Source organism: Crinia signifera, chromosome 6 (genome assembly GCF_055691185.1).
Source record: "Crinia signifera chromosome 6, ASM5569118v1, whole genome shotgun sequence".
In the NCBI taxonomy this organism is placed as follows: domain Eukaryota; kingdom Metazoa; phylum Chordata; class Amphibia; order Anura; family Myobatrachidae; genus Crinia; species Crinia signifera.
In genome coordinates this window covers 35,910,094-35,937,641 of record NC_139222.1, presented here as the reverse complement: position 1 = coordinate 35,937,641, position 27,548 = coordinate 35,910,094, and the positions used below count along the sequence as shown (strand labels likewise).

The following is a 27,548-nucleotide window of genomic DNA, read 5'->3' as shown; positions in this document are numbered from 1 at the left end:
CGAGCACCGAGCGGGTTAACAAATTGGCTACCAAGCATGAACCAGGGCTTTGTGGAAGCCCACATCTATGGAACGAGCATAGGTTTTACATGCTGAAGGTGTGTCTCATTAAGCTAGTTAATACACACAAGGGCTGCTGACAAAGGCACAGACGCTGCAATGATCAACCCGCAGCTCCGGTCCCCTACCCGCCAGGTTAGGGCGCACCTGGCAGGAGCTGACCCACTTGAGTGCCGGATTGCTCACCGTCACCTCCCCGCATTCCGGCAATGGCACCCTGACTGCAAAGGAAGCCAGAAGCCCCTGCTAGCTGGGCAGACAATTGGAGGGGACCCCACACGCGGTTGCTTGCCGCTTCCTTAAGCTTATCCGATCATTAGCAGATTATCCTATATGACATTTTAGTTAATGGAACAAGATCATAAAGGGTTTTCTAATTCAGGAGGCCTTACCCCGAGCCACAGAGGGGACACCTGACTAGGAGCAGTCCCAGAGGTCGGCTTGGTCTCTGTATTAGATTTCGCCGTGGTCCGGAGCATCCGGATCTTGTCCAGCAGACAGTCCAGGACAGATCGCTGGTTAATGCTGATGTTGATCACGGTTCCATCCCGAGTCTCACAGGAAACTTTCCCATGTTCAGTGTTTATGGTGCTGATTGGAACCATTTTGTACAACTAGAGATAAAGAACAAGCAGACTTCAGTTATATATTAAGAATGTAACATCCAAGTGAAGAGGACTGGTCGGAGATCTGGGACAATGCTGCCTCAAGCTCTATATGTGTCAAAATGAAAGAAAACACCTATAAACTGATTTATAGGTGGTATTACGACGTCCCCTCCAAACTTAGCTAAATATACCCAAATGTATCGGACAGATGCTGGAGAGGATGTGATGCTGAAGGATCATTCATGGATATATGGTGGACATGCCCTAAGATAGCGGATCTATGGAAAGAGGTCATCCAATACATAGAAAATCTATTATCTGCTCCCATCCCAAACGATCCCAAATATTTTCTCCTACCACTGGATGTCCCATCTCTCTCCAAGCCACAAAACAAACTGATGCGTCACGTGGTCTCTGCGACCACCTGCCAGATCGCGATGGATTGGAAAAAGCTGGTGGTTCCCTCCATGCACTCCATAATATCCCGCTTGTGGCATGTGTACCGCATGGAGTATATGACAAGCATCCTTAACCATTCCTCCAAAAAATTCAATTCTGTTTGGACCCCCTGGGCAACCCTCCAACAGACCACCTCCCCTTTCAGTATATGATACCGAGCCTAGCCGACTGATCCCTAATATAATACTGTCACCATCATATGCCACCGAGGACCCAACCTTCTTCAACCTTCTTCCTCTTTCGCTTTCCTTCCCTTTCTATTTCTCTCTCTACCTCCATTCTACTCCCTCTATACCGCTTGGTTTCACTCTCTTCCCTTTCTCACCTATCCTCTACCCACAATTTCTTCCTATCTCCCTATAAAACTGTTAAAATGAATCACGTCTTTGTTTTCGTATTGCACCACAGCTGATTGTTCTATTCTAAATGTGGACTTTATTGTCTCTGTGTTATGGAGCTATTTCTATATTGTATTGTGATTCGCAAATAAACACATTTTTGAAAAAAAAAAAACATCCACCCAAGCACTAATGCTCTTTATACACAATCAATCATATCCTGAATCCATATACCTGGCAGCCTAGCGAACAGGATTGAATCAGGACCCATGTGCCCAACGGCAGTACAAATAGAAAAACCGTATCTAAGTATGCTGGAAACCAGCGGTTATGATAAAAGATTGACGTCAAAATGCAGCATCGGATCATCTGTGAGACCATTGTCCGTCTGACTATCTCTGAGGTTACTCCATTTGGCCCTTGAAGCTCTGTAGCTGGGGCCAGGATGTCTGCATTGGAAGATGCACAGCCCCTATTTTGGGAATGCTGCCCAGCTTCACCCACACCCGCCACCATATGGCTTCAGCCAATCAGGATGTGGCTCAGCGGGCACTGGGTTGGTGGGCAATGACGCAGCACTGTGTGTGGGTGTGCAATGACACAGGATTTGCTCCAAAAAAGAATAGACCCACTATACAGTAGTTCCACTTCTTAACCCCTTCCCGACATATGACATACATTTACGTCATATGTCGGTTGCGGGGGAATCAAGCCAGCTCACGGAGTGAGCTGGCTTGAAAGAGAGCAGGTAATGGCTGTATATTACAGCCAGGTACCTGCTCTCACGGCCACGAGCGGCGAGTTCGCCGATCGTGGCCGTTTAACCCTTTAAGCACCGCGGGCAAAGCGCCCGCAGTGCTTAAATAGCTGATCGGAGGGGGGGCGCCCCCCTCCGGCGCCGATCGGGGCCCCCCGCGGCGAGATCGGAGGGTGCCGATCGGTTGCCATGGTAGCCAGGGGTCTAATGTAGACCCCTGTGCTGGCCGTGTCAGCATTCCTATTACATCCTGCCTGAGGCAGGATGTAATAGAAAGTGCTGAAAATCACTATGTTCAGCCATAGAGCTCTATGGCTGAACCTAGTACAGGCGATCGCGCCCCCTAGTGGTCAAGTACACTAGGGGGCCTTGTAGTAAAAGTAAAAAAAAAAAAAAAATAAGTTTAAAAAAAAAAAAAAAATTTTAAAAGTTCAAATCACCCCCCTTTCCCCATTTCACAAATAAAAATAAATAAAAAATAAAAAAAATAAACATATTTGGTATCGCCGCGTTCCTAAAAGTCCGATCTATTAAAATATAACATTAGTTATCCCGCACGGTTAAAGGCGTAAACGGAAAATAATTCCCAACGCCAAAACTACGTTTTTTGGTCGCATTGCCTACCCAAAAAAAAATAACTAAAAGAGATCAGAAAGTCGCCCATATCCCATAATGGTATTAATTAAAAAGTACACTTCAGCCCGCAAAAAATGAGCCCTCACCCAGGTCCGTAGGTGGAAAAATAAAAAAGTTATAAGCCGCAGAACATGGCGACGCGACGCAAATTAGAAAAACCGTAAAATTTTCTATTTTTTTTTTTTAGTGGTAAAACATAACGAAAACTATATAAGTTTGGTATCACCGGAATCGTAACGACCCATAGAATAAAGATAACCCATCATTTTAAACGAACTATGAACTCCAAAAAAAACGTAACCAGCGCAAAATTGTGGAATTGCGTTTTTTTTCTTTTTTACCCCACATTGAATTATTTCCTGATTCCCCAGAATATTATACGGTATAGTAAATGGTACCATTAAAAAGTACAACTTGTCCCGCAAAAAAAAAGCCCTCATGTGTCTATATAGCCGGAAAATTAAAAAAGTTACGCTTATTTGAACGCGAGGAGGAAAAAAAAAAAATTAACAAAAAAGGCCTCGTCGGGAAGGGGTTAATCCAACCCAGGGATTTGTCCCCGTACATTGTCCACCTTGTCCACGTACATTGTCCACCTTGTCCACGTACATTGTTGACTTAATGTCATGGCACAGTACATTGGGGACAGGGGAGCCGGAGAAGGTAGCAGGGAGTGATGCTCCGGCTACCCATAACTTCTCCAGGAGATGTTTCCAGCATACTGAAGGCTTGCCCTCCTTTATGGGTGGACGGGAGGGCCACCCAACTTTCGTGATCATAATGGTCATTCTGGGACAGTAGGATTTAAATATGGCATTGAAGAACATCTCCCAAGGGGACTGCCTGCCCTGTTGGTGACTGGCAGGTAGGACTTCCAATAGTCCATGTGAGCCACAGACTGCATATGACTCGCTGCAATGCTGTAACTATACTTGCCTATGCTGTGTACCTGGCATGCTGTGAACTGCTCCAAAATTAAAAACCAAGGGTGATTTGTAAATGCCAAGGTACTTTGTTATACCTGTCAATTGAAAGTGATTCACCCAATAAAAGCATACCCTCCAACATGACCCATTCCATTCGGTACACAATGCTCTGTTCCTGGACGTCCCTGGTAATGTATGATTGCCAGCACCTGTGTGGAACTAGGTAATTGAAGAGAAGGGTGTTTCAACACAGGTGATGGCAATCATACATTACAAGGGACGTCCAGGAACAGAGCATTGTGTACCGAATGGAATGGGTCATGTTGGAGGGTATGTAAAAGGTGTTTAAAAAAAAAAACCAAGGGTGGGATGCATTATCCTCTACCGCCAGTTAGCGACCCCCTCTGCCGGCTACCACAACGATACTAATTGCATATGCTCTAACACTAGGTTAGCCAACTCCAGTCCTCGAGAGCTACCAACAGTGCACATTTTTCCATGTCTCCTCACAGAATCACAAGTGAAGTAATTTGCTCCACCTGTGGATCTTTTAAAATGTGTCAGTAAATAATGAGTGCACCTGTGCACCTGCTGGGTGATCTGGGAAACATGTCAGTGAGTAAAAAGTGCACCTGTGCAGCAGCTAGGTAACCAGGGAAACAGGTCAGTGAGTAACGTGTACACCTGTGCAGCAGCTGGGTAACCAGGGAAACAGGCCAGTGAGTAATGAGTGCACCTTTGCAGCAGCTAGGTTGTCTGGAAAATGTGAACTGTTGGTAGCTGTTGAGGACTGGAGTTGGCTACCACTGCTCTAACATATGCGATTAGAATAGCAACGACTCTTGAGATAATAGCTGCCCTATGCGAAGCAGCCGGCGGAGGGTGATCGGGTCCCCAGCAGCTCTACCCTCCTACCCGGCTGCTGGCTGCCGATAATGGGGTTTTTACCGCATTTTTCCTTTAGTGCATCCCGGCTTAAGACTTCATCTTATCCAGTGTATTTGATTCCTTGTCAAATTGTGGGGCATATCTCAGCTGGAAACTACATACCAGTGGCGTAAATATAGTGGGTGCAGAGGATGCAATTGCTATGGGGCCTGGGCCTTGGCGGGGCCCGGGGCCCCAGCAGGCTATCCCCTGCACCCCCATGATCTTTTTTTTTCTTTTCAGTTTTTTTTATATAAAAATTGCAGGGCAGGCACTGAGGCAATGGTGGCCACGCTGCCGTCTTCTAAAGTCAGTTGCGCCGCCACTGGGGAGCAGTGAGCCTCAGCCTAGGGACCGGAAGCACTGCAGTACAGACTATTAGCACCGCCCGGTGAGAAGTAATTGACGGCGCCGCCCGGGGAGCCCAGCGCCGTAAATCAGTAAAGCCTACGCCACCTGGAGCCGGCCGGAGGAGCAGTAAAGCCAGTGGCAGCAGCCAGCAGACAAGCCTCTCGGAGGGGAGCAGGGGACCGCGGTGCTGGGAAGCACAGAAGAGCAGGAGAGCCCAGCACCAGTGAAAGGAGCTGGTGAGTTCAGTCCACTGCCCGGGGTTGGTAACCAATCGAACACTTTCAAACCCTTGCTCCCCCTCTCTTCCCACCTCTCCCCTCCCCCTCTCTCCCCCCCCTTCTCCTCTCTCCCCCCCTCCTCCTCCTCCTACACATATATTATATTTAAAGTCTCAGGGCTCATTAGTTAGAAACCTATCAGTTTAATTAAACAATAACAATATATTATATTGCCTTTTTTGTCTTTTGCAGTGACAATGGAGGGGGAACCCCTCTCAGGATTTTGCTATGGGGCCCACGAACTTGTAGTTACGGCTCCGCTACATACAGCAGTGAACCTTGGGTAAGCCAGCTACCTGTCTAGTCATGGGTGATGGCACCAGCATGGGATATTTATAATAGCATACCTTATTTAGCCATCCTCTTCTTTAGACATACAGTAAGCTATCCTATTAGCCCCAGTGCTGATATATTTTTTGGAATTATGCTACGTATGCCTAAGGAAGGTCAAGCATAACCCCCAACAAGCAGCCAGAGTAGACCCCCTTTAGCGGTGACAACACATCAGTCCGGAAACGTATTCCGGGGTCCCATGAGTTATTGCCCAATAGTAGTAGTTAAGCGCACATTAATACAGCATCTTCACGCATGACGATAATTTGGAGCATCCGGTCCAGGTTTTGGAGCAGCAGCAGCAGGGAAACTGATGTAATTAGGTTTGGGCTGATTAAGCAGCACCTGTGCTCCCCTGATATAAGTGTTTCAAGCGTAGAGGGTTATTGCTCCTGATGGTGGAACAGCGGCCCAAGTGACAGGCCGGGGTGTGGGCTACAGTAGGGACCACTGGAGCTTTCTGAAGTGTTTGTACTATGCTGTGAGACCTGTATGCTGCAATGCTGTGACCTTTATTGCTGTGTTGATTACCTGGTATGCTGCTCACCTGCTACAAAAATAAAGTCTCCAAGACTTCATCTGATCCAGTATACATGCTTACTTGTCACAATATATATATATATATATATATATATATATATATATATATATATATATATATATATATATATATATATATACATAACATCACCTTGTGTGCGTAGTGCAGTGGGAATAGGAATAACATACAGTATACTCACTATCAGTGCAGCAGACACAGTCACAGCTCCCGGGCGTCTCCCTGCCAGATGAGCAGTAACTGTACATACAGTTCAATAGTCCCAAGTACCTGAGCTTTGTATTGTTAGGAAACAGCCTGTAACAGAGGAGGCGCTGCTGCTGGGGAAGAGGCCGGCACATTGTATATGGTGGAAGGATATGGGAGAAATCAGAGGACTATTTGTTTCTAAGCTTCAGTTTACTTTCTATTGTTCCTATACAGTGGAACAGAGAAGCTTAGTAGTAGAGATGAGCTGGCTCGGTTCTGGGAGAACCAAACCCACTTGAACTCCCAGGATCTGGTGGAATCTGAGCAGTGGTTTGGGATTTAAGGTCAGGATCGGATTCCAAAACAAGGCAAAACATAGTATTTCCCGGCGTCGCACTCTCGTATTTTGGATTCGATATAAGTCCATCACAGTGTAATACGGGTGCCAGAGGGAGAGCACACACTACACTGCCAGGGCAGAAATTAACATATCAGCAGTGGCAGTTTCTACCAATGGGCTGCAGGACTGCAGTCCCCCCAGATGAATTCCGCCACTGCGTTCTTCCTAAGTGAAGCCAGATGCAGTCTGTGAGACTGCACTGTGATCCAAGGCATTCCCATTGGGAGGTGTTCCCTCACTCTGCGATGCCTCTATGGGCTGCTTCAGCTGCAGCCCATGGAATCTCTGGTATGCACATATGAAGTACCAAGGCGAGTTCCCCACCTCTACATGACCACTTTAAGCCCTGGTTGCAGTGCGTAAAACAAAAAATATATAAAAATAAAACATTTGTGTTCAGGACCAGGTCGTGCCCAACTGCGTTAATAAATATAAGCACCGTGAGCCCGTAGTGTGAGTTGCATTTGTGAAAAAGCACAAAAGGGGGGTATTCAATCACCGGCGACCACGGGGAGATGGCCGCCGGGCCCTATTCAATGCTGTCTTCCCGGCTGTTGAGCAGAATGGCCGGGAAGTGACGAACTGCTGGCTGCAGCTCACCTCTTCCCGACTGCATCTCGCGGCCACGCCCCCTTCTCGCTCCCCGGCAGGCGGGACATTGAATCCCACCTGCATGTTCTCGGACGGGCTGACCGAGAACGGGACAGGGTCACGTGACCTAAACATTGAATACCCCCCAAAGGTTGTTTTTATTGTTGTTGTACAACTAGTACATTCAATAAATCCCAGTAAATGCTGTGCCCCACTGAATTTATAAATATAAGCACTGGCATCACAATCAGTCAATAGAAGAGCAGGTGCTAAAAGAAAACACTGAGGTTGTGTGTTTACAAATCCCTGAGGATCAATTTTAGCTATGTGTGAGTTGTCACGATCCGGGTTCTACGGCAGACCATCTTACCAGCTAAGTGCCTCCGCAGGCTCAGCTTGCGGTTCAGATCCCATCTCAGCCGGCGTCCTGCCTGCCGTGCGCCATCCCTGCTGTCATCATCCAGTCCTCTCAGCGCTGCTGAGACTGCGGCTGCGCGGTGCACCGCTCTCCTGGCTCCCAGAGACAGTATCCAGCGCCCGGCATCCATCTGTCCGCCGCCATTGCTCCCGGCCACAAGCATGGCAGCAACAAACACTCTTTCCCGCCAAAACTGACATGGGGATTGCCATGTTCATTTCAGTCACATGTCTGCACTGTCCAATCCTGAAGGTTCTGATCTCCCTGTCATACTTCCTCGGCCAATCCTGGCCACCCAGTGGGGATAAGTATGCTGGGAGCTCTCAGAACCATTGCTAGTGCTTCAGTTGTCTCCAGTGTGTGATCAGCTGTCCTTGTCTTGTTCAAGTTGTTTTCTTGCTGGTGCATATTATCTTCCATCTGCAGAGTACTCCAGGCATACCATCTCCTGTGAAGTCCAGGTTATACATCTCCTGTGATCCTGCATCTCCGGCCCAGCATTCCAAGCCTAGCTCCAGGACTCTGGTCCATCGATGTTCCACCATCGTTAGTCCGATACTCTGGACCTACAGTCTTCCTGCAAGTCCGATATTCCGGACCCACAGCTCCAGCTCCAGTCCGTCATTCCGGACCCACAGTTTTCCTCTTCAAGTCCGTTGTTCCGGACCCACAGTCATCATCTCCATATTTCTTCCGATGTTCCACCATCGATTACATCATCCGGACCAGCAGTAAAGTATTGCCATTACAGTGACTTTGTATATTCATCATCTGCATACTTTACTGTCTGTGTGTACAACCATCTGCAATAATAAAACTCGGTTGTATCTTACCCTGACTGTTTTCTGGCTCCAGGTGCACTGTCACGCATTGCATGCGTAAGGGTCCTCTCCAACCTCCCCGGTTCAGGTACCGGTCCAGGTCCCCACCAGAGGTCTCAGTCACGTCGACTCAGACCCCTGGTGTGACAGTAAGCACTAGCCAAATGGATCCAGCCGCGAGCCAAGCCCCTCCACCCAGCCCGGTACAACAACTGGCTGTACGCTTGGATCAGCAAGAAGCTGCGCAGGGTCAAGTGATCCAATGTCTCCACGACCTGTCTTCCCGGCTGGATAAGCTACAGACCACTCTCAGTGGCCCCGAGCCAGTCAGTGTACCTTCCGTGTCTATTCATCCTCCTGTATTGGCTGCTGCACCTCGTCTTCATCTCTCTGTGCCCACCAAGTATGATGGGAATCCGAAGACCTGCAGGGGCTTCCTCAATCAGTGCGAGATTCATTTCGAACTGCAACCCAGTAACTTCCCTACTGAAAGGGTCAAGGTCGCCTACATCATCTCCCTCCTATGTGGAGCAGCGTTGGAATGGGCGTCCCCATTGTGGGAAAAATCTGATGCCATCCTGTCCAATTACAAGAACTTTGTGACATCATTCCGACGCATCTTCGATGAGCCTGGGCGAGCAGCGTCTGCCTCCACTGAACTCCTCCGACTCAGGCAAGGATCCCGCTCCGTCGGGCAATACCTGGTCCAGTTCCAGATCCTTGCATCCGAGCTCTCCTGGTGTAATGGGGCCTTATACACAGCCTTCTGGCAGGGTCTATCCGACCGCATCAAGGATGAACTTGCTACAAGAGACTTACCGTCTAGCTTAGACGATCTTATCTCACTTTGCATTAAAGTGGACCTGCGCTTTCGTGAAAGGGCTATAGAGCGCAACAGAAATTCTCCAGTTAAAGTGTCGACTCCAGCTAAAATGCCGACTCCCTCGTCTTCTTTTCCTGCTACTCCGGTGGTCCATCCTAAAGAAGAACCCATGGAGATAAACCGTTTCCGTCTATCTCCAGGAGAACGGCGACGCCGTCGACTGGCACAACTCTGCCTATACTGTGCCGACCCAACACATCAGATTTCTGCATGCCCAAAGCGTCAGGAAAACTCCTCCTTCTAGCCCATCAAGGAGAGGGTAGGCTAGGAGTAATCAAGTCCTCTCCAACAGCAATCGATTGTGTTTTGTCAGTCTCCATACGAGTTGGCCAGCATTTCAAGACTGTTTCTGCTCTTCTTGTTTCCGGTGCTGCTGGCAACTTTGTGACTGCTGAACTGGTCCGTAAGTTGGGGTTACCCACTGAATGTCTTCCCCAGACTGTTTTCCTCACTGCTGTGGATGGCAGTAGGATTCCTGATGCAACAGTCTCCCGCAGAACTTTGCCACTTACTGTTAGAGTGGGAGCTCTGCACACAGAACTTTTGTCTTTCCTGGTACTACCCAGAGCCACTCATGCTCTGGTCCTGGGCTTACCCTGGCTTCGTCTTCATAATCCTCGTCTTGATTGGAAGACATCCGAAATCCTTTCCTGGGATCCCTCCTGCTCCGGTACCTGCCTCCAAAAGGTACTTCCAGCTCGTCATTCTTCATCAGATGCAACAGACCTTCCACCTCTTCCCTACAGAGAATATTCTGATGTTTTTAGCAAATCTGGCGCTGATGTTCTGCCTCCTCACAGACCCTGGGACTGTCCTATTGATCTTGTGCCAGGTAAAGAACCTCTTAGAGGTAGAACTTATCCGTTATCTCTTCCATAAACTCAGGCCATGACTGACTACATTAATGAAAACCTGGCAAAGGGATTCATTCGTCCTTCATCTTCTCCTGCTGGTGCAGGATTCTTCTTCGTGAAAAAGAAGGACGGAGGTCTACGTCCGTGCATCGATTATCGTGGTCTCAACGACATTACTGTGAAAAACAGATATCCGTTACCCCTCATCACCGAGTTATTTGACCGTGTCAGTGGTGTGACCATCTTCACTAAACTCGACCTGAGGGGTGCATATAACCTTATCCGTATACGAGAGGGCGACGAGTGGAAGACGGCGTTCAACACCAGAGACGGCCACTACGAGTACCTCGTCATGCTCTTTGGGCTCAGCAACGCCCCAGCCGTATTCCAGCATTATGTTAATGAGATATTTCGGGACATTCTATATCAACATGTAGTTGTATATCTCGATGACATCTTGATCTACGCCAATAACATCGAAGAACATCGTTATTGGGTCAAAGAAGTCTTGTCCCGACTCCGAGCCAATCATCTGTATTGTAAATTGGAGAAATGTGTCTTCGAGGTGAAGTCTATACCCTTCCTAGGGTACATCGTCTCCGGTTCTGGTCTTCAAATGGACCCAGGAAAATTGCAGGCTATTCAAGATTGGCCAATCCCCTCTACGCTGAAAGGTGTTCAACGTTTTCTCGGTTTTGCCAACTATTACAGAAAATTCATTCGCAATTTCTCGTCTATTGTGGCACCCATCACTGCCTTGACAAAGAAAGGGTCTAATCCAGCGAAGTGGCCGGCTGATGCCATCGAAGCCTTCCACCTGTTAAAACAGAGGTTCACTTCAGCTCCTGTGTTACGACAACCTGACACCACTCTACCCTTCATCATCGAGGTCGACGCCTCCTCTGTGGGCGTGGGGGCAGTTCTCTCACAGAAAGCGCCTGATGGACGTCTTCACCCCTGTGGGTTCTTTTCTCATAAGTTCCTGCCTGCAGAGTGTAATTATGCCATCGGTGATCAAGAACTCCTCGCCATCAAATTGGCACTAGAAGAGTGGAGATATCTTCTAGAGGGCGCTGTTCATGAGGTCACAATTATCACAGACCACAAGAATCTTCTGTATCTCAAGTCTGCTCAATGTTTAAATCCACGTCAAGCCAGATGGGCGCTCTTCTTTTCCAGATTCCGTTTCAAGCTGTCATTCTGTCCAGGGACTCAAAACCGAAAAGCTGATGCCCTTTCCCGATCATGGGAGCAAGATGGTGAGTCTAAGTCCACAAGTCAACACTTTATTATTGACCCGGTGGCCTTCTCCGCAACAGGAGTAACAAATCTCACGCCCCCTGCAGGGAAAAGTTATGTAAAGCCAGCTCTACGAAAGAAATTGCTCTGTTGGGCGCATTCTTCAAAATTCGCTGGCCATGCAGGCATTCAGAAAACTTATGAGTTTATCACCAGGTCCTACTGGTGGCCGTCCCTCAAACAGGATGTACAGGACTTTGTGTCTTCTTGTGCTAAGTGTGCCCAGCACAAGATCAGTCGTCAGTCTCCTCCTGGGCAATTGATGCCATTGTCAGTACCACATCGTCCCTGGACTCATATTTTGATGGACTTTGTAACTGATCTTCCAGAGTCTGACAAATTCAATACCATCTGGGTGGTTGTCGACCGGTTCACCAAGATGGCTCACTTCATTCCCCTCACCGGTCTTCCGTCAGCTTCCAAATTATCTCAACTTTTCATAAAGGAGATATTCAAGCTTCATGGACTGCCTCTAGAAATCATCTCCGATAGAGGGGTCCAATTCGTAGCCAAATTCTGGCGAAGTCTGTGCTCCCTGCTTCAAGTCAAGCTAAAGTTTTCCACAGCTTATCACCCTCAGACAAACGGCCAAACGGAGAGGGTGAATCAGGATCTTGAAGCTTTTCTACGCACATATATTTCTTCTTCTCAAGACGACTGGGCTCAACTTCTTCCATGGGCAGAGTTCTGCCACAATAACCAATACCACTCTTCTTCAGATGCCACTCCATTCCTCGCCAATTATGGGTTCCATCCTCGAGTTCCTGACTTCAGTCTGCAACCTGTGTCTTCAGTTCCAGCGGTCGACACGACCATCCGGCAATTCGTCAAAGCCTGGAAGCTCATTCGTGCTTCTCTCCTGAAAGCTTCCAGCAGGTACAAGAAATTTGCCGACAGGAAACGCAGAGCTGTGCCAGCCCTACGTCCAGGAGATCGTGTCTGGCTGTCAACCAAGAACCTTCGTTTGAGAGTGCCATCCATGAAGTTTGCTCCCCGGTATATTGGTCCATTTCCAGTTGAGCGAGTCGTCAACCCCGTGGCCTACAAACTCAAACTGCCGCCTTATTTGAAAGTTCCAGCTACCTTCCACATTTCGCTACTCAAACCGCTGGTTCTCAACCGCTTTCATTCCAGGCTCCCCAAGGCACCTAAAGTTTGCACCCAGCGTGGAACAGAATACGAGGTCAGTAAAATCTTGGACTCTCGCATCCGATATGGTCGACTGCAGTATCTGATCGATTGGAAGGGCTACGGCCCCGAAGAGAGATCATGGACCAATGCCAGCGATGTCCATGCTCCCAGACTGATCCGGGCGTTCTACTCCAAGTTTCCCCGCAAGCCGAAAAGGTGTCCTGGGGCCACCCCTAAAGGGGGGGGGTGCTGTCACGATCCGGGTTCTACGGCAGACCATCTTACCAGCTAAGCGCCTCCGCAGGCTCAGCTTGCGGTTCAGATCCCATCTCAGCCGGCGTCCTGCCTGCCGTGCGCCATCCCTGCTGTCATCATCCAGTCCTCTCAGCGCTGCTGAGACTGCGGCTGCGCGGTGCACCACTCTCCTGGCTCCCAGAGACAGTATCCAGCGCCCGGCATCCATCTGTCCGCCGCCATTGCTCCCGGCCACAAGCATGGCAGCAACAAACACTCTTTCCCGCCAAAACTGACATGGGGGCTGCCATGTTCATTTCAGTCACATGTCTGCACTGTCCAATCCTGAAGGTTCTGATCTCCCTGTCATACTTCCTCGGCCAATCCTGGCCACCCAGTGGGGATAAGTATGCTGGGAGCTCTCAGAACCATTGCTAGTGCTTCAGTTGTCTCCAGTGTGTGATCAGCTGTCCTTGTCTTGTTCAAGTTGTTTTCTTGCTGGTGCATATTATCTTCCATCTGCAGAGTACTCCAGGCATACCATCTCCTGTGAAGTCCAGGTTATACATCTCCTGTGATCCTGCATCTCCGGCCCAGCATTCCAAGCCTAGCTCCAGGACTCTGGTCCATCGATGTTCCACCATCGTTAGTCCGATACTCCGGACCTACAGTCTTCCTGCAAGTCCGATATTCCGGACCCACAGCTCCAGCTCCAGTCCGTCATTCCGGACCCACAGTTTTCCTCTTCAAGTCCGTTGTTCCGGACCCACAGTCATCATCTCCATATTTCTTCCGATGTTCCACCATCGATTACATCATCCGGACCAGCAGTAAAGTATTGCCATTACAGTGACTTTGTATATTCATCATCTGCATACTTTACTGTCTGTGTGTACAACCATCTGCAATAATAAAACTCGGTTGTATCTTACCCTGACTGTTTTCTGGCTCAAGGTGCACTGTCACGCATGGCATGCGTAAGGGTCCTCTCCAACCTCCCCGGTTCAGGTACCGGTCCAGGTCCCCACCAGAGGTCTCAGTCACGTCGACTCAGACCCCTGGTGTGACATGAGTCTTACATGTATTACACTGTACTCATAGAGAAGCATTCTTTACCTCCCTCCACCATTTCTGCACCATCTGCAAATGTAGTGATGAACCGTACAAGCAAACATGGTCATGATGACATAATAGAAATTGAGGATGAAAGTGTGGAAGTACAACAGGATGACGGGATAATTGTTTATATCAGACGATAGTGAAGATGTTGATAAGGTTGTTTGTGTAAGTCCGCCACTAGTGGCATCAGTTCTTGTCCGTAATAAAAAGGAAGCCAGTGTTATGCCTGACAATGTTTGTGATGGCATCTGCTCCATTTTTTAGGCCAAAGTTAGTAGAGGTAGGGACGTTTACCATCGAGGCACCTCCGTGTTGTACGTCATTTGCCGCAAGTTCATGCAATTTATTGGACATACAGAATTATAATAATTTCTAAAATAATATCTAGTATCTCCTATATATTTGGCTACATCTGTCACTCAAAGTGGGTGTCTGTGTCTATAACGCTCTGTTCCTGGACTTTCCTCTTAATGTGTGATTGCCTTCATCGGTGCTGAACACCTTTCTGAGAAATTAACCTGTTTAAAACAGGTGATGGCAATCATACATTAAGGGGAAGTCTAGAAACAGAGCATTGTGTCCCTCCTGGAGAGGGTCATGTTGGGAGGTATGTGACAGAGAACCAGCCCAGTGAGCCCACAGACAGTGCCAGACACCCACTGCCTTCCCATGTTGCCCAGCACTGCTACTCCACAGCCACCAGGTGAGCGCCCCCCTCCCGCGATTTGCGGCAAAACCTCCCCCCCCGCGCGCCCCCCTCCCGGGATTCGCGGCAAAAACACCCGCTCCCCCGCGACCCCCCCACCGCGATTCGCAGCAGCCCCAGGATTAAATGGCACATGCAAAACACTGACATGGCTATGGTCGACAATGAAAAAGGTTGACATGAGTTTTTGAAGATTTATTTTTAATTTTTTTAATTTTTTCATATTCATTGTCATGTGTCGACATGGACACCAATGAAGTGGCACACTTATGTCAACATTTACATGTGTTGACCTTTCTGTGTTGATTTTTTCTTGTGGCGATTCGCGTCACACCCCCCCGCAACCCCCCCTCCCGCGATTCGCGGCACCCCCGTGACCCCCCACCTCCCGCAATTCGCGGCAACCCCCCACTGGAACCCCTGTGAACCCCGCCCTCCCGCGATTCGCGGCACCCACCCCCGCGACCCCCCCTCCCGCAATTCGCGGCACCCCCCCCCCCCCCGTGATTCGCGGCAGCTCCAGAATTAAATTGCACATGGAAAACACTGACATGGCTATGGTCGACAATGAAAAAGGTTGACATGAGTTTTTGAAGTTTTTTTGTAATTTTTTGAATATTTTCATATTCATTCTCATGTGTCGACATGGACACCAATGAAGTGCCACACTTATGTCAACATTTACATGTGTTGACCTTTCTGTGTTGATTTTGATCTTGTGGTGTGATTTGCGTCACACCCCCCGCAACCCCCCCTCCGGCGATTCGCGGCACCCCGGCACCCCCCCCCCCCGCGACCCCCCCCCCTCCCGCAATTCGCGGCAACCCCCCACAGGAACCCCCATGAACCCCGCTCTCCCGCGATTCGCGGCACCCACCCCCCGCAACCCCCCCCTCCCGCAAATCGCGGCACCCCCCGCGATTCGCGGCAGCCCCAGGATTAAATGGCACATGCAAAATACTGGCACGGCTATGGTCGACAATGAAAAAGGTTGACATGAGTTTTTGAAGATTTATTTCATTTTTTTAATGTTTTCATATTCATTCTCATGTGTCGACATGGACACCAATGAAGTGCCACACTTATGTCAACATTTACATGTGTTGACCTTTCTGTGTTGATTTTCTTGTGGCGATTCACGTCACCCCCCCCCGCAACCCCCACTCCCGCGATTCACGGCACACACACACCCCCCCGCGATTCTCGGCACCCCACCCCGTGACCCCCCTCCCGTGATTCACGGCACACCCCCCGCGACCCCCCCTACCATGATTCGCCGCAACCCCCGCCCCCGTAACCCTCTCCCGCGATTTGCGGCAACCCACCCCGCGACCCCCCTCCCGCGATTCTCTGCAATCCCTCCCCTCCCGCGATTCGCAGCATCCACCCCCCCACAACCCCCCCTCCTGCAATTCGCGGCACCCCCCGCGACCCCCCCTCCTGCAATTCGCGGCACCCTCCGCGACCCCCCCTCCCGCGATTCGCGGACACCTAAGTTGCAATACAGGGCATCTTTCATACAATTCTAACCATATTTCTCATATACAAACGTTCACAAATTAAGGGGGCACAGCCCCTTACGACGGTGTGAAGAGCGCCCGTAGGGCGCGATGAATCACCTAGTTATCAGTATTAGCTAACTGCAGTTTGGACCAGTCCATTTCATCTCCATTGCCAACATTTTCATCAGCAATCTCTTCATTAGTTATATGAGTCCTTCCCAATCAATTGTTTGTGGAGGCCTAAAAATTAAACAACCACTTCAGCCACAAAGATGGCAGCCCCTTTTGCTGAAGTGCTTGGTTTGTTAAATTGTACATGTCATTACCATACAACATAAATATGGGAAATTGTCACTGTTTTGTGGCAATGTTTTATAGATGTGCTAGAAAATGCTGTTTGTTTTACCGTGGTCCCATAATGGTAGTGCAGCACAAATCAATGGGAAAATAGAGCAGTCACTTTTGAAAACTATATCCCCCATCATGTATCTCCAAAATGATCTAATTGATATATTTTTTCTGTTCACATAAAACATTGTGAATACATGGGAGATCATGCTCCCTGTTATGAAGTAAACAGCCGGAGGTTATAAAGAATGAAAGGTGACATGCTGAAAATCAGTGGAACGCACAAACCGCGGGACTTCCTGGACATGATAACGTGTGGAACGCAATAACATCATCCGCGTTCAACAGAGAAATAACACACATCATTTCCGCCCATGATGAAAGCCGGAGCCTGTAATCGAGTGTGGAACGCAAATGCGTTTCACACCAGACGGAAGAGGATAAGCGTCACTTCCGCCAGCAGCGGGAGACGAATTCTGACCACAACTTGAAACAGCTGCGGACAGCTGATACTACATAAAATGTGGACGGTAATTCCGGATTTGGGAGCGGGGTGCAAGGGGGATTTAATTTGTAGATGATCTATGTCTGGAATTAGGCCTCCCCGAAAGGGGGTATAAATATGTGCATTTGTTACACACTCCACATGTCTTGAAAAAGAGACCATTGTGGTCTAGAAACGCGTTGGCCTCGGAGTGAAGGGGTGATCACACTGGACTATCACTGATAGAGGCTGCAGGGACGCCTGGTATCTAAACATCTGCCTATTTGTCTGCCTATGCTTTGTAGACACCGAAACTCGGTGAGAGTCTGCTGTTTATCATCCCATTGCTTATGTTTTTAAATGTTATGTGAATAAAGCGGTATTACACCATACCAGCTTTCTTTCTTCTATATGTGCAAGTGGAATTGAAAAATTGGGTGCTTTGACGGTGACGAGACCACTCCCCCCCCAGGCTATCCTTGGTCTACCCTAAAAAGTAGATCAAACCAGAGGGTACGAGTCCATTTTATTTTTGAGAGAGTGTTATATTGTACATTTCTTAAAAACTATATTACACCATTGTGGCAATTTCTTTTTTTTTCTTTTGGGTACTCACCACATGAGAATATATTCAAGATCAGCGCCTAAGGAAACTGTCGGTACTCTTTCTGCTTTCTGTATGTAAGGTGAATCATACAAACCGTCAGATACCTAAGGCAGCGATCAAGCACCGGGTTAATCTATAAAAAATCCTTTTGTTTGTTGTACTAAAAAAAGACACCTCTATCGCGGTTAAAGCCGCCGATAAAGGCGGCAGTGTCGTCATTCAAAACACTATAGACTATATAACGGAAGCTATCTTATATGGTTTTGAGTGAGTCTCCTGGCGCTAATATGATTTCTGGGTCGCCTATTCAGAGTAAAGGGGTATTTTCCCAAAATACCCAATACAAGATATGGCAAAAATAATTTTTATTTTACTCTAAACTGGGCGCCCCTTTCTCAGTGATTTAATCTGGAAGATAGGAGAAAATTTAGGAATATACACAATACTCTCCTTATATGTGCAGTCCTCCGTTCCACTTTTCCTCAATTTTCTCCTATTTCTCTGGCGTATCCTCGATGTTGATTATGAAAAATAAGAAATATAGAAAATCCAATGTGTAAAGAACGTATTCGTAAAGTTATGATCAATTAATCGAATCACATCACGTGGGCGTACATCAACTCACTAGTGGTAAGCTGAGACGCACGTATAAAGGTATCTTTTTGTAATAGGATGTCGTACCACCAGTGGTGCAAGTAGAATTTTTTTCTTGGTGGTACTGATAGCCTCCACCAAAAATGGGCGTGGCTATGTGTCATGAGGGGGTGTGGTCACACAAAGCTAGAGGAGTGACTAAATGACAATAGTGGCGTGGCATCAGGAGACGGGGAATGAGAAACAGGGAATGACTGGGGGTGGGTTGGCTCTTGCTTGGGGGAGAGCCGGGCAGCTTGTGCTTACAATTGTGGAGCCTGCTCTTCATGCTGTCAGCGCCGCTGATGCCTGTCAGTGTGACAGGCTAAATCAGCAGTAGCCGGTAGCTGCATACAGCACCAATCATAACGCTGGGTGGGCTGTGGATGCATTATATTTAGACTTAAAATAAAAATAGAATTGACAGTGGCTCAGGGGGTAAGTGGTACTGCGTACCTGCAACATATTTCTTACAGGTACTCCGTACCACGCCGTACCCCCTTACTTGCAACACTGCGTACCACTACTCACGATCAAGGGTAGCTTTCCACGTATATAATGGTTTCTTTGAAACGGTTTTCTCTCAAAGATAAATTTTTATTCAAACAATATTCCAGAACATTTTTAATCCAAAACATGTACACTTTAGTCTGGTTACTAGGTAGAGGCAGTGATGAAGTGTAGTCTACACACAAATTTCCCAGGAGTCCGGACCTAAAAAACGTGTGGACAGTCACTCATCCACTTACCTCTTCCTTTCCAGTTCAGTGTGCAAAGGTAAAAACAGTTGACAAGCACTATGGACCCCCAATATACAGAGAAGCCTTGACGCGGCTTGGGGGCATAGCATACACCTGCGCAGGTATATGTAACCAATATCTCTAAATTCTATTATCATGTAGTGTTCTAGATTGGTTACTAGCATTGCTCAGTGTGCTGAGGGAAAAAATGTCTTGTTTTACTTACCCAGTATTTAACCCCTCCCTCATGCACCTGGGAAATGCTACTGAACTAATTGAGCATCTACCACTATCTGTATGTATGCTATTTCAGGGAGTCTACTCCATAATGTAGGAGGGTAGTGTTAAAGTCGAGTTGCACACACGCCATTTTAGAATAGTATGGCCGCCATTTTGGTTCGCAGAGTTGCGCAAATAAAGTTTCCATACCCGAGTCTGTGTGACAAAGTGGACCAGAAGCGTAGCCATACTATTACACATAAATTCATAAGAACATACTGACACTAAATAAAATATAGTTAAAGGGGTACTTGTTTCCTAGCACGGCCACAATCTTATGGATCGTGTACCTTTAATTTAACCCCTTCCCGACATTTGACGTATATATGCGTCATGGCCGGGATGTACTTCCCGACACATGACGTATATATACGTCATGACTTTAAACTGTCCCCGTGTCTATAGACGCGGGGACAGTTTAAACATGTCTGCTGTCCCTGACAGCAGACATGTCCCTGCATGCCCAGGGGGGGTGGCGATGCCTCCCCCCCGTCGGCGATCGCTGTGATTGGCTGTTCAATGTGAACAGCCAGTCGCAGCGTTTTCCTGTGTTACCGGCGAATCAGACGCTCGGTAACACAGGTGTCAATCACCGCCGGGTGTGAGGGGGCATGAGGGGGTCACCGGTGATGACCACACCTCACCCCACCTCACCCCACCTGCCCCCAAGGCTGTGATTGGTCCGTCGGACCGACGGACCAATCACAGCCAAGGCGCATCATTTAAACTAACGGTGACTGCGCTGCAGACGCCATTCCGGTCTGGAATTGCGTGCAGAGCGGTCACCGGCCACTCTGTCGTGATATACATACCTGAACCTTGCCTGATACTTACCTGATCACCACTGATCACCGCTGGTGGCGTGCTGCCAGCAGCTGGATGCTTCCTGGATCTTGTGACTTCCTGTGTCCTGCTGCTGCAGTGTCATAGAGTCACAGATCGTGAGAGATAGTGACAGATAGTGACAGATAGTGACAGAGAGTGACAGAGAGTGATAGAGAGTGCTATATTTTGTGTCTGTTGCACCCCTTTTGTGCTGATCAGTATATCTGTGCTGATCAGCAACTTTTTGGTTTTTGTTTTTTTTATATATATACCTGTCAGTTGCACCAAAGGTTGTGCTGCCTGTGCAACTGACTGCTTCCCCACCCTTTTGTGCTGATCAGTTTAAATTAATTAACTGATCAGCAACTTTTTGGGGGTCCAGGGTTTTTTTTTTTTATATATATATATACCCTGTCAGGTTGCACCCAAAGTTGTCTGCCTGCTGCCCCTCACTGCTAATCAGTGTCGCATCACTGCATCACTGATCTGCAGTTTTTTTTTTGGGGGGGGGGGATTGCAGTGGGGTTTTGTTTTTACACCCACGTTGCTTTTGTGGGTGCTTTTGTGGGTGTCCTGTGGCCGCTGATCAGTGACGTACATCACTGAACAGCATTTTTGGCACAGGGTTGATATCATTTTTTTTCTGCAGTTTTTTTTAATTGTTTTTTTTTTGGGAGAGTGCTGTGGTTTATTACACCCACGTTGCTTTTGTGGGTGTCCTGTGGCCGCTGATCAGTGACGTACATCACTGAACAGCATTTTTGGCACAGGGTTGATATCATTTTTTTTCTGCAGTTTTTTTAATTTTTTTTTTTTTTTGGAGAGTGCTGTGGTTTATTACACCCACGTTGCTTTTGTGGGTGTCCTGTGGCCACTGATCAGTGACGTACATCACTGAACAGCATTTTTGGCACAGGGTTGATATCATTTTTTTTCTGCAGTTTTTTTTTATTGTTTTTTTTTTTGGAGAGTGCTGTGGTTTATTTATTTTTTTAATTGTTTTTACACCCACGTTGCTTTTGTGGGTGTCCTGTTGCCTTTGAGCGCTGTTCAGTGACGGATCTGTGCTCAATTTTTGGCGCAGGACCTTTTTTTTTTTTTTTTTTAACCCCTTCAATTTTTTTTTTTTATTGGGATCAAATTCCTGTATAAAGTATTTTTTTTTCTGCACTACATACACACTACACACTACATACCCCCCGTGTTGAAATAAAGTTTGTACCCCCCCTACACTATACACGTGTTGAAACATTACACTTACAGAAACACAAAAATAAAAATGTCATCCCAAATGTCATCCCAAATGTCATCCCAGTCATCCAGAAGAATGTATTCAGCGGAGGAGGCATATGCCATGCTTGCCTCTGACTCTGACACAGCCAGTGATGCAAGCGGGGAATTTGAAGGATTCGTCTTAAGCTCCTCTTCCTCCTCTAGTGATGAGGGACCCCCTCAAAGACGCCCCCGTAGAGCAGCTGAGACCCCCCCCAAATGATTGATCCCGTATGGACCCCACCACCAGACAATTTTGAGCCCCAGGAATCCAATTTGATTCAACAGGTCTCAGAGAAATTGACTTTTTCAAATTATTTTTCTCTGATGATTTTATAAATTTAATGGTGGACCAAAGTAATTTATATGCCCAGCAGTTTATTGCTCAAAACCCCACGTCATCATTTGCTAGGTGGACCCCTGTAGATGCAGTAGAGATGATGACGTTTTGGGGTCTGGTGTTACATATGGGCATAGTAAAAAAGCCAGAAATTAGGCAATATTGGAGTACAGATGTTCTGTACAGCACCCCATTTTACCGTATGGCCATGACTCAGACTCGTTTTGAGACAATCCTTAAATTTTTACATTACACCGATAATGCACAGTGCCCACCCAGAGATGATCCCACCTTTGACCGGCTATTCAAAGTCAGGCCGGTCATTGATCATTTCCTTGCCAAATTTGCAGAGATGTACATCCCTGAAAAATTTATTTGTATCGACGAGTCCCTTATACATTTTAAAGGAAGGGTTCAATTCCGCCAGTACCTTCCCAGTAAGAGGGCAAGGTATGGCATAAAAATGTATAAACTGTGTGAAAGCACCTCAGGGTACACCCACAGGTTTAGGGTATATGAAGGGAAGGATTCAAGAATTGAACCGCCAGAATGCCCCCCCTCCCTCGTAGGTGTTAGTGGAAAAATTGTCTGGGATTTAGTGCACCCCTTCCTGGATAAAGGTTTTCACCTCTATGTGGATAACTTTTACACTAGCATCCCTCTGTTTAAGGCCCTTTGTTCAAGAGGTACAGCAGCTTGCGGTACTGTGCGCAAGAACCAAAGAGGCCTCCCAAAAACGCACATTGCCCAAGTACTGAGAAGGGGTGAAAGCAGGGCACAATCCACCGAAAATATGTTGTTGGTCAAATATAAGGACAAGAGGGATGTCCTTATACTGACAACAATTCATGGAGACAGTACCACCTCCATCCCTGTACGAGGTACCAGTACCCACACCTCAAAACCTAATTGTATCCTAGATTACAATAAGTACATGGGCGGAGTGGATCTTTCAGATCAGGTACTGAAGCCGTACAGTCCCCTGCGGAAAACAAAAATCTGGTACAAGAAGCTGGCCGTGTATATCATCCAGATGGCACTGTATAACGCTTACGTGCTATTCCGTTCTACCAGCCAGAGGGGGACATTTATGCACTTTCAAGAGGAAGTCATAAAGGGCCTAATATTTGGGAACCAGCAGGCAGAGGGCCCCAGTACTTCTAGTACTGGCCCCCGTATTGTACCAGGGCAGCATTTTCCTAACGAAATCCCCTCCACTGCAAGAAAGGGCAGGACACAAAAAAGGTGCAAAGTTTGCTATAAAAAGGGAATAAGAAAGGATTCTATTTTCCACTGTGAAACTTGCCCCGACAAACCCGGCCTATGTATAAAGGAGTGTTTTAAAATATACCACACATCTATGGATTATTAGGTTCATCATTTCACCGTGCTTCGGGGGTCTTGCTAATGCCACATAGCACCCACCATTCATTCCACCAGAATCTGAGCTGCAAAATCCAAAAATCACTCCTTCCCTTCTGAGTCCTGCCATGCACCCAAATGGTATTTTTTGGTCACATGTGAGGCATTGCCGTACTCGGGAGAAATTGGGGCACAGATTTTGGGGTGCTTTGTCTCCTTCATTCCTTGTGAAAATGAAAAATTTGGAGCCAGAACTGCATTTTTGTGTAAAAAAATTAATTTTTCATTTTCACTGCCCAGTTGTACCACAATTGGTGAAACCCCTGGGGGTTTGAAATGTACACTATACCCCTAGATGAATTCCCTGAGGGGTGTAGTTTGCAAAATGGGGTCACTTGTGGGGGGGTTCCACTGTATTGGTGCTTCGGGGGTCTTGCTAATGCGACATAGCACCCACCAACATTCCACCAGAATCTGTGCTGCAAAATCCAAATATCACTCCTTCCCTTCTGAGTCCTGCCATGCACCCAAATGGTATTTTTTTGGTCACATGTGAGGCATTGCCGTACTCGGGAGAAATTGGGGCACATATTTTGGGGTGCTTTGTCTCCTTCATTCCTTGTGAAAATGAAAAATTTGGAGCCAGAACTGCATTTTTGTGTAAAAAATTTAATTTTTCATTTGCACAGCCCAGTTGTATCAAAATTGGTGAAACCCCTGGGGGTTTGAAATGTACACTATACCCCTAGATGAATTCCCTGAGGGGTGTAGTTTGCAAAATGGGGTCACTTGTGGGGGGGTTCCACTGTATTGGTGCTTCGGGGGTCTTGCTAATGCGACATAGCACACACCAACATTCCACCAGAATCTGAGCTGCAAAATCCAAAAATCACTCCTTCCCTTCTGAGTCCTGCCATGCACCCAAATGGTATTTTTTGGTCACATGTGAGGCATTGCCGTACTCGGGAGAAATTGGGGCACAGATTTTGGGGTGCTTTGTCTCCTTCATTCCTTGTGAAAATGAAAAATTTGGAGCCAGAACTGCATTTTTGTGTAAAAAAATTAATTTTTCATTTTCACTGCCCAGTTGTACCACAATTGGTGAAACCCCTGGGGGTTTGAAATGTACACTATACCCCTAGATGAATTCCCTGAGGGGTGTAGTTTGCAAAATGGGGTCACTTGTGGGGGGGTTCCTAACTTTTAGCATCTTATGGTGCCTAGAAACCTACATGGTGCCTAAAAAATAATCTCATAAAAAGGAGGCTCCAAAATCAAGTAGGTGCTCCTTCTATTATGAAGCCTGTGGTTTGGTCAACGTGCACACTAGGGCCACATATAGGATATTTATGAAAACAAAAGAATTGGGGGAATCAATTTTTAGTCACATTTCTCTAGTAAAATCTACTGTGTTCCTTAGAAAAATTTATTAAAATTGCAAATCTGCAAAAAAAATGAAATTTTGAAATTTCACCTACACTTTGTTTTAATTCCTGTGAAACACCTAAAGGGTTAACAAACTTCCAAAATGCTGTTTTGAATACTGTGAGGGGTGCAGTTTTTGAAATGGCATCATTTATGGGGGTGTCTCACATACAAGTCCCTCAAAGTCACATCAGAACTGAACTGGTCCCTAAAAAAATCAGTGTTTGAAATTTTCTTGAAAATTTGAGAATGTGCTATTCATATTTTAAGCCTCCTAGTGTCCAAAAAAATTAAAAGGATGTTGAAATAATGATGGAAACATAAAGTAGACATATGGTCTATATTAGTTATTAACTATTTTGAGTGGTATGATTATTTGTCTCACAAGCAGAAAATTTAACATTTTGAAAATTGCTAAATTTTCCATTTTTTTACGACATTTTGGTATTTTTCACAAAAAAACACAGACTGTATCGACCCAAATTTACCACTAACTTGAAGTACAATGTGTCACGAGAAAACAGTCTCAAAATCACTGCGATAAGTAAAAGCAAAAAAAAGTTATCCCCACTTAAGTGATACATGTCAGATTTGAAAAAAAGGGCTCTGTCAGGAAGGCAAAAACATGCTGCGTCAGGAAGGGGTTAAGGTACACGATCCACACGATGGACCCGATTTTCTTTGAAATCAGGTCCATTTGGCCGGCTAAGACACAATATCGGGGGCATCGCGTCGGTCGGGACCATTAACATTGGTCCCGACGCGACCGACGCGATGCCCCCGATTTTTCCATAGGCTTCAATGTTAAAAAATATTTTAACATTGAAATCGTGTCGGGAAAGGTAAAATATCGGGGGCATCGCGTCGGTCGGGACCATTAACATTGGCCCCGACGCGATGCCCCCGATTTTTTCATAGGCTTCAATGTTAAAATATTTTTTAACATTGAAATCCTGAGAAAATGTGAAAAATGTGAAATGGGCCAATATGACCCATTTCACATTATAGATGTCCCCGTCGTCACCCCACGATAGACGCCAACCCGAAGCGTGGCGAGCGCAGCGAGCCCGCGAGGGGCGGCGGTGCGTGTCCTCCGACCTTTTCATTCCCCTACTATCCACGTCGGCGTGGAGTTGAGAATAAAATAGTGTGGCGAGCGCAGCGAGCCACCGAGCCCGAAGCGTGGCGAGCGCAGCGAGCCCCGCGAGGGGCCGCGTATAACTTCACAGGTATACGCGTCCCCTCGCGGGGCTCGCTGCGCTCGCCACGCTTCGGGCTCGGTGGCTTGCTGCGCTAGCCACACTATTCTATTCTCAACTCCACGCCGACGTGGATAGTAGGGGAATGAAAAGGTCGGAGGACGCGCACCGCCGCCCCTCGCGGGCTCGCTGCGCTCGCCACGCTTCGGGTTGGCGTCTATCGTGGGGTGTGGTTTACGCCGTTAAATTTGGGGGGGTTGGGAATATTTTACATTGAATCCAATGTAAAATCGGGTCCCAGGGACCCGATTTACATTTCATTCAATCAAAAAATCGGGTCGGTCGCGTCGATCGCATCGCATGCGACCAAATCGCATGCGATGCGATCGACCCGATTTTTCCGACACGACCACCCCGATGTAAATCGGTGTGGCCGTGCTAGGAAACAAGTACCGTTAAAGGTTTAGAACGCCACACATAGCTTAGTTAGCATTGCATACTGTACATCCGTCTGTATCATGTTTAGTACCGTTACGTTCCGTTTCTTATGCGCAGTATTCCGGTCATTGCGAATATTTCGCAAGACATACGGTCCGATAGTTATGGACAAAATCCATATTTCCAAGACAGTTTCTGTTAAAAAGTGTATAACAAAGGAATCTATTAAAACCGGTTCTCACTGCTATTTACAACCCCTGACGACGATACCAACAGAACAAAGGACTCCAAAGTTCACCTTCCCCCTGCACCTTTGCAAACCAGTTGTATTACTTTGCCCCAATCACAGAGGACTTGACATACGAACCCTGACCAATAGGAATGGCCTTTGACCTCCCCCTTCTGATCCTATAAGATAGGTGACCCAGGGCGACCTTGGTCACTTCGGCACATCTTCCTTTCCCTGACCATTGACCGGACTATGTTCAAACCTGAACATAGTGAGCTCCGACCGGACTGCGCTGCGCTATTTCCCCTGAAGGTAAACATTCGTATTCCCCTTTTTATGTAATGTGGCTGATTATGATTGTATCCTGTATCTGTTTTTCTTCCCCTAGCAGAGCCTGATTATTATACTCATTGTTAGACTACTGTATTACTTGTTATACCTGTATTTTCTATTCCTGTAACCCCCTTTTGTCCATTAGGGACTTAAATACATCCTTTTACAGAGTTTCTATCTCCTTACTTCTATACCGTGGTTGTGTCTGTTATTCGCATAGCGATAAGGTATATTACGGACACTGTCCAAAAAGGTATATTCGCAGATTAGATTCAAAGTACTGCGAAAGGATCTCTTATTAAGGTACTGGTTCTTTGGTGTGTAATACACAATAAAGGTACGCTACGCTGCGCTACGTTTTGTTCGCACGTAGCTAGGTATAAAGGGTACGCAGGTTACGGACATAATACGTAACCTGCGCTTTTCACTTATTGTTTCTTTGGTCATATTTAATAGACATTAACAGTAGGCAACTATGACCTTATCTCTCTCCCCTTTATCTCTCTGTGGTACACTGAATGATTGCATATCAGATGGGTCAAAAAGGATTAGTTTAGCCATCTGATTCTGCTTCAATTATTACCCAGGTAATAGATTGGTGTTGACAGGTGGCTGTGTCATGCATTGGACATAGGAAGTGATTGATGTGACTGAC

General features: G+C 47.0%; 1 protein-coding gene across 1 annotated transcript in view; it reads right to left on the bottom strand.

Annotated features, from left to right (window-relative positions):
* Window positions 1–27,548, bottom strand: part of LOC146009583 (uncharacterized) — a 68,039-nt gene that overhangs the window by 9,247 nt on the left and 31,244 nt on the right. Inside the window, exon 2 of the mRNA XM_083150029.1 lies at window positions 453–674. Within this exon, the coding sequence (XP_083006155.1) occupies window positions 453–674 (222 nt within the window). The remainder of the gene's footprint in view (window positions 1–452; window positions 675–27,548) is intronic.